Below are 13,962 nucleotides of genomic sequence, written 5' to 3'. Positions count from 1 at the left end.
TTGTCTTGCACTCATCAGAGCAATTCACAAGAAATACCAATATAAAGAGAAGCAAAATTTAATACTGTGTAAGAAGAGAGTGGCAATTGGTTGACAAGAGGACTCTGCCTGTTAGAAGTGTTGCCAAGTAGAGTGTGCCAGTTAGGTACAAACTGACAGTTAACTGGTGAGCTTTGTTTCAATTTAAGCTAGGCAGGTTCAGTTGAATCTTACTTTTTATTTTGTTGATCCTGAGATGCATCATGTTTTTTGGAGGGTGTGTCACATCGAGGCCTATCATGTTTGCTCACTCTATCTTATGAAACTTTCCTCATTGCTTACCTACTTTGCTGCCATGATACCTCCCACGCTTGATTTCTGTCCCATTTTCCACACACTATTCCCAGAACAATTCACCACTCAGTGGATATCCTGGAATTCACCAGCGATCCCTTCCACCCATGACATATTCAAGTTTTTTGAAGAAGTAACAAAGAAGATTGATGAGGGTAGAGCAGTAGGTGTGATCTATATGGACTTCAGTAAGGCATTCGACAAGGTTCCCCATGGGAGACTGATTAGCAAGGTTAGATCTCATGGAATACAGGGAGAACTAGCCATTTAGATACAGAACTGGCTCAAAGGTAGAAGACAGAGGGTGGTGATGGAAGGTTGTTTTTCAGACTGGAGGCCTGTGACCAGTGGAGTGCCACAAGGATCGGTGCTGGGTCTTCTACTTTTTGTCATTTGCATAAATGATTTGGATGCGAGCGTAAGAGGTACAGTTAGTAAGTTTGCAGATGACACCAAAATTGGAGGTGTAGTGGAAGCGAAGAGGATTACCTCAGATTACAACAGGATCTGGACCAAATGGGCCAATGGGCTGAAAAGTGGCAGATGGAGTTTAATTCAGATAAATGCGAGGTGCTGCATTTTGGGAAAGCAAATTTTAGCAGGTCTTATACACTTAATGATAAGGTCTTGGGAGTGCTGCTGAACAAAGAGACCTTGGAGTGCAAGTTCATAGCTCCTTGAAAGTAGAATTGCAGGTAGATAGGATAGTGAAGAAGATGTTTGGTATGCTTTCCTTTATTGGTCAGAGTATTGAGTCCAGGAGTTGGGAGGTCATGTCGCGGCTGTACAGGACATTGATTAGGCCACTGTTGGAATATTGCGTGCAGTTCTGGTCTCCTTCCTATCAGAAAGATGTTGTGAAACTTGAAAGGGTTCAGAAAAGATTTACAAGGATGTTGCCAGAGTTGGGGGATCTGAGCTACAGGGAGAGGCTGAACAGGCTGGGGCTGTTTTCCCTGGAGTGTCGGAGGCTGAGGGGTGACCTTCTCAAGGTTTACAAAATTATGAGGGGCATGGAGAGGGTAAATAAACAAAGTCTTTTCCTTTTGGGTTGGGGAGTCCAGAACTAGAGGGCATAGGCTTAGGGTGAGAAGGGAAAGATATAAAAGAGACCTAACGGGCAACTTTTTCACGCAGAGGGTGGTACGTATATGGAATGAGCTGCCAGAGGATGTGGTGGAGGCTAGTGCAATTACAACATTTAAGAGGCATTTGGATGGGTATATGAATAGGAAGGGTTTGGAGGGATATGGGCCAGGTGCTGGCAGGTGGGACTAGATTGGGTTGGGATATCTGGTCAGCATGGACGGGTTGAACCGAAGGGTCTGTTTCCATGCTGTACATCTCTATGACTCTATAAATTGTGCACCCAGACAAGCACCAGCAGTCTGGAGCTGCCGTGTATTGCTGTATGTGGCAAGGTATGTGGAGAAACCACTGGATGGAATAGTGCAGTCCACTTCATATGGTGTCATGGTGACCAGACCATGCTAGCTCGGTCCAAATTTCCCACCTGGATTAAAGCAGTCTTTGCCGTCTGGCACTGTAGGAAGCAGATCAATGTCTTTCACCACTCTGCCAATATAACTGTCACCATTTTCTCTTGCACTCATTCTATCTCTGCCACTGTTCATGCGTCTCACCAAGGGTCATGGTCTACCACTACCACTAATACCTAGAACATCTTCCCCACTCACCCTCACCTACCATAACCCCGCATACCTTTGCACTGCCTACCCCTCGCCTGGAGTACTTCCCCATCTGCACCAGAAGTAACAGCTGTGTTAGCTACTTTCATCTCTGTAATCCCTGCCTTTCTCATTCTAGAAGAAAAGACAGCCCACAATAGGGCACAAAGAGTCAGGGTAGGTGGTGTGCTGCCCATCATTCAGTTCCTTGTATCTAATGAGGAGAGGATCCTCATTGTGACTGCACTTGTATCGGGTTCCCCTGAGCGAAGGCTATCCTTCTGACTTGACTGAGGCCTGCTCAGAGCTATAATGAGCTTTTCTGGCTTTGTGCCTGCGTTGAAAGGCTATGCAGGACAGCAGTAATATAAACCTATCATTGGCTAAGAGGGCAAAGCTCAACAATGCAAGGCAAGGATTCTGTAAGCATCAAGGTATGCTCCAAGAACTATGACAGCAAGTGAAGAGTCAGGAGATACAACCTCGCCCATTGTATGTCCCTCGGGGTGAGGTGAAATGCTCACTATGGTTTCCTTGTTGAGTTTTCTCAACATCCTGCTTGTTTGACAAATCTGGTCTGAATATTCTGAGGCGAGTTCTAGCATTAGCAGGAATTCTAATGAGCAATAATGGCTGTCAATTGGCATCTTGCTCCTGCCGACCAAATGCCCATAATGCAGCTTGTGACATGCATAAAAGGTGGAGTGAGATGATCTTGACATTGCGATGGTCCTTGCCACAATGGTTGTCTAATTCTGCCATAGTCCACATCATTCAGACCCCTACAAGATTCTAACTGCTGACTCTGATTAGTCAAGGCATAGCCCTAAGAAATTAACCAGAAAATAGCCATCATCTGTTTGGTTAAGTTGAAACAGGTGCCACCCATGAGCATGTTAGTTTTGTTTGCAAATGCCAAGGATTGGTATATTTATATATGTAGCTGTCAGTTAGCAGAGGTATGGCATATTACAACCTAACAATTCAGGATCTTTAGCGCTCAGGATTATTTAACTAATGTTGCCCAAGCACAGATCACGTCTAATGTTGGGCACATGTTTTGGGTCTTGCATGCATGGGTTGGGTGTGCTAAGAATTAACCATCCGTTTCGGAGAATGATAAAGAGTCAACTACATTACTGTGTGTCTGGAATCTCATGTACGCCAGACCACGGAAGGGAATCACACGGTCTTTATGAAAATTTATGACATTTCACTGTCACCATCATTTCAAAATTTCAGCAGCAGATTCATGGAAACACCACCACCTACAAGCTCTCTGCAAGTCACTTATCATCCTGACTTGGAAATATATTGCCGTTTCTTCGCTGTCACAGGGCCAAAATCCTGGAAGTCGCTCCCTAAGAACATAGTGGATTTACTTCCAGCACATAAACTGCAGTGGTTGAAAAGGGCAGCTCACTACCACTTTCTCAAGGGCAACTGGGGATGGGCAATAAATGCTGGCCAGCCAGCAACACCAGGTCCCATGAGTGAATAAAACAGAATTGTTGAATTTGTATTTAAATTTCACCAGCTGCCATGCTGGATTTGAACCTATTTCCCCACAGTACTTGGGGGTCTGGGTTATTAAATCCCATGACATTTCCATTATGCCACTGATGCCACCTGTTATTTCATCAGGGAAGAACTCGGTTTAAATCATGCTGTTCACTTCTGTTGCCAAAATGTTCTCACAAACGTAATCTGGAGTAAACAATTTCTAATTTATTTTACAGCTGAAGGGAACTCTATGTATTGTCTATTAAAGATGATCTACTTTTCTTGTTTTATACTGCTGAGATTAACCCATCAACATATTGTCAATGGGAAACACTGAAATAAAAGTGCGAAACATTTTCTAACGCATTCATTAAAACCAAAATTATTCAATTTGGTGTCACAAAATCTACCATTATCCTTTGATTTAAAGGGAGCTGTAATAAAAGCAATATTAGAAATGCATAGGCAAAAGTGCTCTTAAACACAAGGGATATGTTTTCTTCTTTCAGTTAATTTGAGAACATTATATGCTTTGCAATATTATGGTGATTTACAAGTATCAATACTTAAAATTAAAAAGATTATTAGATTAATTGTTCAAACTAACAGGATTAGACCTAAATAAACATTGTTGGCAAGTTATTATTGCCACCATCAATATTAACCATTAATTAGAATGTGGTATAGCATCATCAAACCATACAGCTTTCATTATGATGATGAGTGAGATCAACATTATTGTTCCTGTCTCTGTTCACTTACTGTATTTCCCTGGTAGAGACCATAAGAAATTGGAGTAAGAGTAGGCCATTTGACACATGGAACCTGCTCTGCCATTCGATGAGATCTTGGCTGATCTGATTGTAGTTTTAACTCAATTTCTGAGTACCCTCCATATCCCTCAAGTTCCTTGTATGTCAGAATTCAGCCTTGAATGTATTTAATGACCTAGCTTCCACTGCTGTCTAAGGAAGAGAATTCCAAAGATTAATGGCTTTTTCAAAAGAATTTCCTCCTTATCTCCACCTTCAATGGAAGTCTCTTTATTCTGAAATTGTACCCCCTAGTTCTGGATTTCCCCACAAGGAGAAACATTATCTCAGCAGGCACCTTGCAGAGCTCCCTCAGAACTGTATGTTTCAATAAGATGATCTGTCATTCTTCTGAACTTCAGTGTAAGTCCAACCATCATAGCCTTTTCCCATAAGATAACCTTTTCATCCTGAGAAGCAGTCTACTGTAATGAAACTTCTGTGATCTGCTTCCAATATCACTACACATCTTAAAAAAAGATCAAAACTGTACACAAGTCTCTAAATGTGCACTGTGCAGTTGTAGGAAGACTTTCCCACTTTTACTCTCCAACTACTGTCAATAAAGGTCAAATTTCTATTTGCTTTCCTAATTATTTGCTAGACCTGTGTTATATTTCATGTACAAAGATTGTGCATTGCAACATCCTGCAGCTGCTTGTCGTCTAAATAATATTTTTCTTTTCTGATCTTCCCACCAAAGTGGATATCTTCTCATTTTCCCAAATTACACACCTGCTACCAAGAATTTGCTTACTCATTCAATAAATCTGTTCTCTTTCAAACTCTTCCTGTCTTCACAGTTTACTTTCCTACCAGTCCTTGTAGTATAGGCACATTTACCTATAATGCACCCGACCCTTCATCTAGGTCAGTAATATAGATTGTAAATAGTTGAAGTCGCAGCACTGATCCCTGTGGTACTTCTGGTTACAGTATTTCAATGTGAAACAAATCCATTTGTCCCAACACTATTTCTGTTTAGCTGAACAATCCTTTATCTACACTCAAACAGAAATTGCTGGGGAACATCAGCAGGTTTGGCAGCATCTGTGCAGAGAAAGCAAAGTCAAAGTTTAGTACAGTTATAACATTTAAAAGGTGTCTGGATGGGTATGTGAATAGGAAGGGCTTAGAGGAATATGGGCCAAGTGCTGGCAAATGAGACTAGATTAAATTAGGATATCTAGTCAGTATGGACAAGTTGGACTGAAGGGTATGTTTCCATGCTGTACATCTCAATGACTCTAGTGACCCTTCTTCAGAACTGAAATTCTGCAGTAATTTCTCTATGAGTTTCATATTTTCTGTTTTTCTTTCTTTGTTATCTATGTTAATCTATTACTCCCGATACAATGTACTCTTGTTTTGTGTAAGAACCTTTGATTTGGCAACTTACTGGATGTCCTTTGAAAATCCAAATACACGACATCACTTTATTTCCTAGAAGAGAACGGATGGGTAGCCTGACTTGTGTAAGAATAGTAGCACATACCTGTGAAAGCAGTTAGAGCTGTGAGTATTCTTTATAGAATGCCAGTGTTATAAATTCTAACATTTGATGTGGAATGTTGTGAATGTTGTGAATTTCTACTTGAGGTCTGGTCTTTTATTTTGTAATCAAAACAAGATCCTGAAAATGACAGTCAGTCATCCTATATATATATTTCATCCCGTGGACTGGATTTTGCTCTGAGGGCAGGGTCCCCTCATCCCAGTATAAATGTTGGGTCAGAGCTTGCCTCCACTTGCCCCAGCTTGGCCTGCTTTAATTTTTCAGATGATGGCCTCTAAATAATGAGGTGGGACTTCTGTCCATCTCTAGGAATTGGCTGATAATTTCACTTCAGGTCTTCAATTGGTCTACAGGGAGGCGACCTACCCTCTGCATCACCCACTGTTTAGAAGGTCACAGTGTAGGTGGGCAGGCACTGGGCATGGCACTGATGGTTTTGTGCCATAGTTATTCTGCTTTCCCAACTGCAGGTTGCCTGTAAAATTATCAATGTTTCTTTGAGGAAGTAAGTGTGCAAATACTGAAAGTCAAAATGAGAACACATCATGCTGGGGTTCCATAGCTAGTTAATCAACATTTATAAAGTTAGGGTGTGCTGTTTCTCTTCAGAGTAAAAATTAGTAAGAGTTAATACTAATTTAGTTACGTTAATCATAATAAATGACTATATGTTCAAAACATCAGAGTCTGTCTTTCATCTTTTGGAATACTGGCTGAAGAGTTTTATTTTCTCATGAAAGGAGATTTTCCTTTTCCTCCCAAAATGATATTACCACAACCTTTGTACCAATTGTTACTGACAATGTGAATGGGATATTGAATAATTAATACTGTACTGTAAAGAATATGTATCATTAATATTGTTTTAATGTTGCAAAACTGAATGAAATTTATCAAAGTGTTTTAAAATACAAATAATTGAATCACTGTGGTTTAAGTGCAATATTGAATTTACAGTCAACTATCTGACCAAAGATGCTTGTTTTTTTTTCAGACTCACACCATGTTCTCTCTCTTGGGACTTAACCATGCTTATGTAACCAGCATTGGAAAGCTAATTGGAGTGGTAGCTCTTAAAGAGGTAGGTTATTTTATAGGCAATATAAAGTTCAAGAATTGCAGTAAAAAGTGCAGAGAAGATTCCTGTTTAAACTTGATTCTCAGTCAGAAAATGTCAGGTACAGAATTGCTATCTTAACACCCAACATTTCCTGATCTCAGCTGTTTCATTATGAGCAGGTGTAGAATGGATAGCAGGAACAAAACGCAGGAGGTAAAATCAAAAGGATAGCCTACCCAACAATCCTACCTTGTAGAACAGAGTGGAACAACCACACCCTTGTTTCCTCTGAGTGCCCCGGTTTCCTCCCACAATCCAAAGATGTGCAGGTTAGGTGAATCGACCATGCTAAATTGCCCATAGTCAAAATTATGGTGCTGGAAAAGCACAGCAGGTCAGGCAGCATCCAAGGAGCAGGAGGTTCAACATTTTGGGCAAAAGTCCTTCTTCAGGAGTGAGGCTGCAAGCTTTTCCAGTACTACACTCTCGACTCTAATCACTTTCTTCTATGTTGCCCATCGTGTTCAGGGATGTGTAAGTTAGGTGCATTTGTCAGGGGTAAAATGTAGTGTAATAGAGTAGGGGATTGGGTCTGGATGGGTTACTTTTTAGAGGGTTAGTATGGACTTATTGGGCTAAATGGCCTGTTTCCACACTGTAGGGATACTATGATTCTTGTTGCTAAAGAACAGCACGTTTAAGTTGTTAAGTTAGACGCTTGGTGTGGACCTCTCCTTCCACTGAGTAAATTCCAGTGGTGGTAAACACAGGCTGTTAGTTGGGCGCTTATGTGCCTTAATTAGTACACAGATATATGCCCCTAACCACACTCTTCCCACTGCTTGCAATATTGTGGCAAGACAGTGAGTTAGGCTGCTGGCTTGATATATCGAGAAATTCATGGACCCTTCCTCTGCCTGCAAACCCACTGCCAGAAGGCTGTAAAATGCAGTCTAATAGGTTCAATGTGCTAATACATATTGAGCATACAGCACTAAGCACTTATTTAGTTTCTTTAACAAAGCAACTTCAGAGTGGGGTATTAGGTCCTGCATGGTGCATTTGTTGCAGGACTAATAATCCAGGGATCTCAACTATTTATCCAGAGACATGAAACAGAGACTGATCTCCCAACATTGGCCTAAATAATGGAAATGACAAGGACATACCCAGATACTGTCCTAACTACCATCAGGGACTTGTACCAAAATTGGGAGAGCTGTTCCGGGACTAGCCAATTAACAAGTTGGGCTAGGCATGGTCTCAGAATTATACTTTGCATCAACATTCCAGTCTCCTGAGTTACCATCCCAAGGTTCACTCCTCTTCTCCTGATGTGTAAAATCTGATCCCTGAATGACAAAAAATGATTATGCAGCTTTTTTTGCATTCCTCCAACAGTAATTTTATAGGGATGTCCCCTTTTTAAAGGGATGGCACATGATTTCCTTCCAATGCTGCTTAGACTCCAGATATAGGCAGAGGATGTGTACACAAACATGGCATCCTGGCTATGCAGAGGTCACTGTACAATCATGGGATTGAGGTGCATAGATGAATTTTGTTTATAATTGGGTGTAGGCACACCCTGAATTGTAACCCCCATAACTAAATATCAGCTGACATTTCTTGTCTTTACACTTCCCTGTGACTCCAATCCAGGATAATTGGGAAAGATTGATGCTTGGTGTTATTAGTTCACCATGAAGAGGTATGGGTGCTAAGCTGAATTTTTAATGTTCAGTGACCCAAGCTGAGCCATCTCAGATTTCTTTGAGAGTATTTCAATTAATAAAAATAGTTTTTTTATGGTGTTGACCTATTCGAAAAGAAAAATGTTCACGCTTCCATGCAAATGCCAAATTGACAATGAAATATCTATGGAAAAGAGTCAAATTTTATTACTGTTCATACATTTGAATGGTGTGAAGGGAATTATAATATATGATACACAAGTTACTTTTTATGAAGTAAACTTAATTGTAGAATGTCCCTGAGGTATTAAGAATTATGATTTACAATGGCACCAAAACTTGTTTTTGCTATTTATTTTTGCATTTGCAGTTTAAAATACTTCCATGTGGAGCACAGGTGTCACTAGTATCTCAGACATTGCATCACAAGACAGTTATTAAGAGACTAATGAACTAAACACTGGAACATTTAATTCATGCAACAATGCTCAACGTATTTCTTAAGCTAATAAAATGGGCGTAAGGTTTAATTTTCCAAATGCAGGCTTCTGGCATGCAGCCTGTATGTTTCAAGGCATGTATTAGCGTACAGTGCACACTGAACTCAACCTTTCACTGCACAAAGGATGGCATCAAAAGGTAACAATTAAAACTGTTACCCTGTAGTAACAAGCAAGTGGTACTCAATAGAAACAAATTCATAAATCACAAATGGCTGCTACTCCTATTTCTAATGTTCTTAATATTTAGTAAAAATATGTGTCCATTTGCATTAACTCATCCTGCCTGTAGAGTAAGTGATTGTTTTTTTCAAAAAAATCACTTTCAATTCTCTCTTTGCTTCAATTTATTTCAGCTGAGAAAGGCCATCGAAGGATCAGTCACATCAAAAGGGGTGAAGATGCGTCCACCATTGGCTAGTTTCAGGGAAAGTGGCAATAGCAGCAGTGAGTCAGATACCACAGAGATTCACAAGCTGTGGGACAGAAGGGAGAGCCTTACACTTCCTCGTGAATCCAGTCCATCAGACACAGATGACAAATCACACTGAACAAGCCTTGCAGGGAACAAATTGCCTCAAAATAACTGCACTATTCACATTTAATGCACTTGATTTTGGATGAGGAAATGAAATCTTTCTTTCAGCTGTTGTCAGAAGTGTTGGGAATTGTGATGCACTTCTAAACAATAGACGTTAAAAGCACTGATTGTACGTCTTGTTGGCAAGTTTCTGGAGTTTTCTTCCAGTGAGCATATGTTAATGAATAGCTTTTTTTTCAAACTAGAATGAAACCTAATCTATTAATTGATAAGCTAAAGTCTGAAAGTAATTGTATTGAGTCTTTGTGTTTGATAGTTAACAAAATGATTTCACGTCCAGTAGGAATTAATGTGTGGACTTATTTCTCAGCAGTTTATGTCCTGAAAATATCAAAACATGGTTTGTCCAGTGTTTACGCAATAAGCTTGTATCGTCTGGGGTGATGCACTCAAATTTCTTTTGAAATGGATTTTCAGCATTTCAATTGGAAATTTGAAGTGAACTGTGGGAATATGCTGTGTTGAACTGATGTATGGGGCCAATTCTTGTGTCTGACCCAAACATTCTAGTGTGCCAGTGAAATAAGTCCATAGGATGAGCTGTATTAATGTGCAATTTGTTTTGCATGGAAACTGCGCACCAGTCTGGTCCAGAATATTGTTTGACTGCACTCAGCTAATTTTCAAGAAATATTATTATTCTATTCATAGCTATGTAACATACAGAGCCCTCTGACTAATAATGTAAGGAAGTGTTTTTTTTGAAGGTTTTATACACATGGTCTTTTTTTGCCTACCAGTTGTAAATTCTACTAATGAAATTGAATCAGGTTGCTGCTTGAACAGCAGCTGGTAGTTTGGCAAAGCTGCTACCCATGCTAAAATATTCCCATTGTAACTTCTGTGTTAGTTAGAATGCCTATTTCAATGAAAATTATTCCACAGTCACTGCAGCAGGTCTGTTTCAATGTTAATACCTCATAACTTGTGTATCCAGTGAAGGAGTTATAGGCTACTGAATCTTATTATAAGCAATACAGCTTCTGATCAAAAATTAACACAGGATAAATTACATATAAATTCCTACTGTAAATCAAAGCCTTTCAATTTGAATGTTAGTCCACTTTCATTTATGTCTAAAGTATTGGCTTTCTCCCACCACTTGAATTCTTCACAGAGCAGGTGAACTATTATTTCCATAAGGGGACCAAGTCTGCGAGAAAAAGAAACCTATGTCCTTTTCCTTGTTGTGATTATTTTTCCTCAAGTATGCACCACTGGTATATTCTGCATGATAAATAGATACTGTACTGTCCTGGCTTGGGTTTTGCAGTCGTAATTAGGGAAACAGTCAGTTTCGCTGTCATTCCTCACCTTAAATTGTAGCTTTGGGAGCCTGCACGTGTGCAGTTAAATGTTGAGATCCAGAAGTTGCTGTTGATGATTCAAGGGTATGCTGTTGATGTCTCCACAGACTGTGAACCAATAGAAATCACTGAACTGGTGAAAACCTCCTGTTTTAAGCTGTTAGTTGTGCTGTAGAAATCTCTAGAAAATTCGCACCTTGTTGAATATAATGTAACTGGATCTTTAATAGTGTTTATAAATAATGCTGACCAGCTACATTATCACTGAACAACTAATTTTATGTTAGTGTAACATCAAATGTCTCAATAATGATAAAGTGCAATTTTTAGCCTCTTTTTAAAAACAAATTTGTTAGTGATATTTCAGTTTTAACTTTAATTCTATATGTTTGTCCCAGTCATCTAATTTGCCATTTGTAAATTGTAAACATTGAAAATATAGTGCATTTTACTTCCTGCTTTCTGCTGTTTGAATACTCCAATGTGATTGACTGCTCAACTGCTGCTGGATCACATCACTGCTGTTGGATGACTGGAGAGCCCTTTACCTTGATTCCAGATTCAAAGCACAAAGCTTGCTAGAACTTTGAGGGCAACTTTCTTCAAGTTAAGCAGCAAGTGTTGTTACTTTGTCTCTGACTGCAATATCTGGGCCATTTTGTTGAAGGAAATTCTAAATGTTAAATATAGTTGCAAGTGAAATGATACACAGAAAACAGTTGAATGTACAAACAAAAAAGATTGGTTCAATCTATGTACATTCAAGATAATTATAAAGCTAACAGCTGTTAGTTGACTGAAACAGGCCTTCATAGACCATTGTATACATACAGTCATGGATGAGCCAGTACTTAGGTGAACATCAGAATTCAGATTCACAAATAAACTGAACTACAATTGACCAGCTAGTGTCTTCATTCCAAAACAAAATCCTGTCTTGTCACTGATATAAATGTTGAAGTCTCAGGATAAATTCAGCAAGGCAAATCTCCCAGCAGAAAGATTCAAGAATAGGGAAGTATGAGTAACAACATTGTTAAATGACTTATCTCAGTCCACACATGATCTAATAATGATTTACACTAAAAGAGGAAACTTGCTGAAGTTAACCTACTGCCTATCTCACTTCCAAGAGTTCCTCTCATGCTGATGGGGGTGATGAATTAACATGCCTCCCAAGCTTTGAGCATGTATACATACACATCTGTGAAAGACACACTGTCCAGTCACTCAAACTTTGATTTAAGTAATTTTTTAATACCAAGCAAAACAATAGCAAAGTCAATAAGAAGATTTTGATGGAAGTAATGATGATTATTTTTGCCTAAAAGAAACCCTCTTGGGAAGAGTCAAGGAGCTCTATACAATGCCAGAAGTCAACTTCCAATGTGCCTTTATCCTGTCTATACAGTGGAAAAAAATATAATGCAGAAACCTTACCATCCTGTCATAGATTAATGCCTGCGTCCTTTTCCAAATTACAAAAGTTAATGAACTCAAGTGTTTGTTTGTTTAATAGGGGTTTTAAGAGCAGAAAATTAACAGTGTAATTTTCAATTTAGAATTAGTATAATATTACCTCTGTATTCTAAAGATTAAGTGGGGATGTAAAAGGTGACTTCTTGCCATTGATGATTTTAACAAATTACTGTATGAGATGGGAGGGTAAGATAAATGTTCTCTGGGTGTCTTTAGCATGTGAACTAACAATCATAGGCGGCAACATATGGGTTCTGCAAGAGCATTTCATTTATTGCAAGCATGATTCACCAGTGGAGACAAAGCGTTCCACTGCAATCTTTGAATAATTGTGCAGTTTCTCAGACAATGCTGCAAAAGAAAATAAGATACAACTTGAATAGCAATCTAACTGGATGGTACCTTTCAATAATAGACAACTACGCTGTATTGCTGTTTCTCATATCCAAGCAATTTGTTAATTTGTTTGGAGGTTTTTTTCCCCAAATTTGTTTCAGGATATCCTCCCTTCTATGTTTCTAACTCGTGTTGCCCTTTAATAATATAATTGCACAAATTAGCATTTAGTCTTTACTTTCTTATAAATGTACAATCTACAATTAGAACATAAAATTTACAATTAATTCACATTTTAGTAAGAAATTCTATACACAATCCAGATATGTGAGGCATTTACTGCTCTTCATTGAAAAATGCACCTTTTTTTTACAAAATGTATGATGTAGATCAATATGATGGATCTTGTGCTATAATCCTTCATTCACCGGTGTGTCCGTTCGTCTGTATTTCTTTGAAATGGTCTTTACATCTTGTATTTCTTTCTACTCTTAGCTGACTACTGAGTACTCTCTATGCATTGAAAATCTTTTCATTCCATTTCTGTTCATTATAGCTGAAATATAGTTCTATCTAAAAACTATTTAACTATTTAGATTTGTATTCACTTTTTATTCCACAAAGAAGATCTTCTTTGCTTAAATGTCTATTATAGACTATTGTGACAAAAAATACATGTAATAGATAGCCCTGACATAATTTAGATTTGGAATGGTCATTTATAAAGTGATTTAGGGAAATATTACTCAAATAAAGTTACAGAAATGAATCTGATTTTAAAGACATTGAGAAAACCAAGGTACCTATTCAGGCCTTAATAATATATTTGTAATAAAGTAGCATATTAAGTGAAATAAATACAAATTAGTTTCTAATTATCAAATGTATGGTGTGTTATATAAATATCCTACATACTGTGAAATGGTAATTTTACTTTAAGTGTAAGAAAATAACTATATCATTCAAATCTATCCAATTAAGCACGGACACTAAGAATAGATGAAATACACACACCTTGTGAATGAAGATGAAAATTTAATATATTGTGTGTTATTTACTGATGCAATTCTTCTTCTTAGTTCAGTTTCAGTAATTTGGTATTCTGCTGTTTTTTTTTCTTCTTCTTCTGTGTT

The 13,962-nt window shown here is 38.4% G+C and overlaps 1 protein-coding gene across 1 annotated transcript in view; it reads left to right on the top strand.

Moving 5' to 3' along the window:
• Positions 1 to 12,488, top strand: part of LOC132821863 (chloride channel protein 2-like) — a 605,050-nt gene extending 592,562 nt beyond the window's left edge. The window contains exons 22-23 of the mRNA XM_060834763.1: positions 6,847 to 6,933; positions 9,463 to 12,488. Of these exons, the coding sequence (XP_060690746.1) occupies positions 6,847 to 6,933; positions 9,463 to 9,657 (282 nt within the window). The 3' untranslated portion in view covers positions 9,658 to 12,488. The remainder of the gene's footprint in view (positions 1 to 6,846; positions 6,934 to 9,462) is intronic.
• The last annotated feature ends 1,474 nt before the right edge of the window (positions 12,489 to 13,962 follow it).

This window comes from Hemiscyllium ocellatum, chromosome 13 (assembly GCF_020745735.1).
Source record: "Hemiscyllium ocellatum isolate sHemOce1 chromosome 13, sHemOce1.pat.X.cur, whole genome shotgun sequence".
NCBI classification, from domain to species: domain Eukaryota; kingdom Metazoa; phylum Chordata; class Chondrichthyes; order Orectolobiformes; family Hemiscylliidae; genus Hemiscyllium; species Hemiscyllium ocellatum.
The sequence above is the reverse complement of the archived record's forward strand: the minus strand, read 5'-3'. Positions and strand labels throughout refer to the sequence as shown.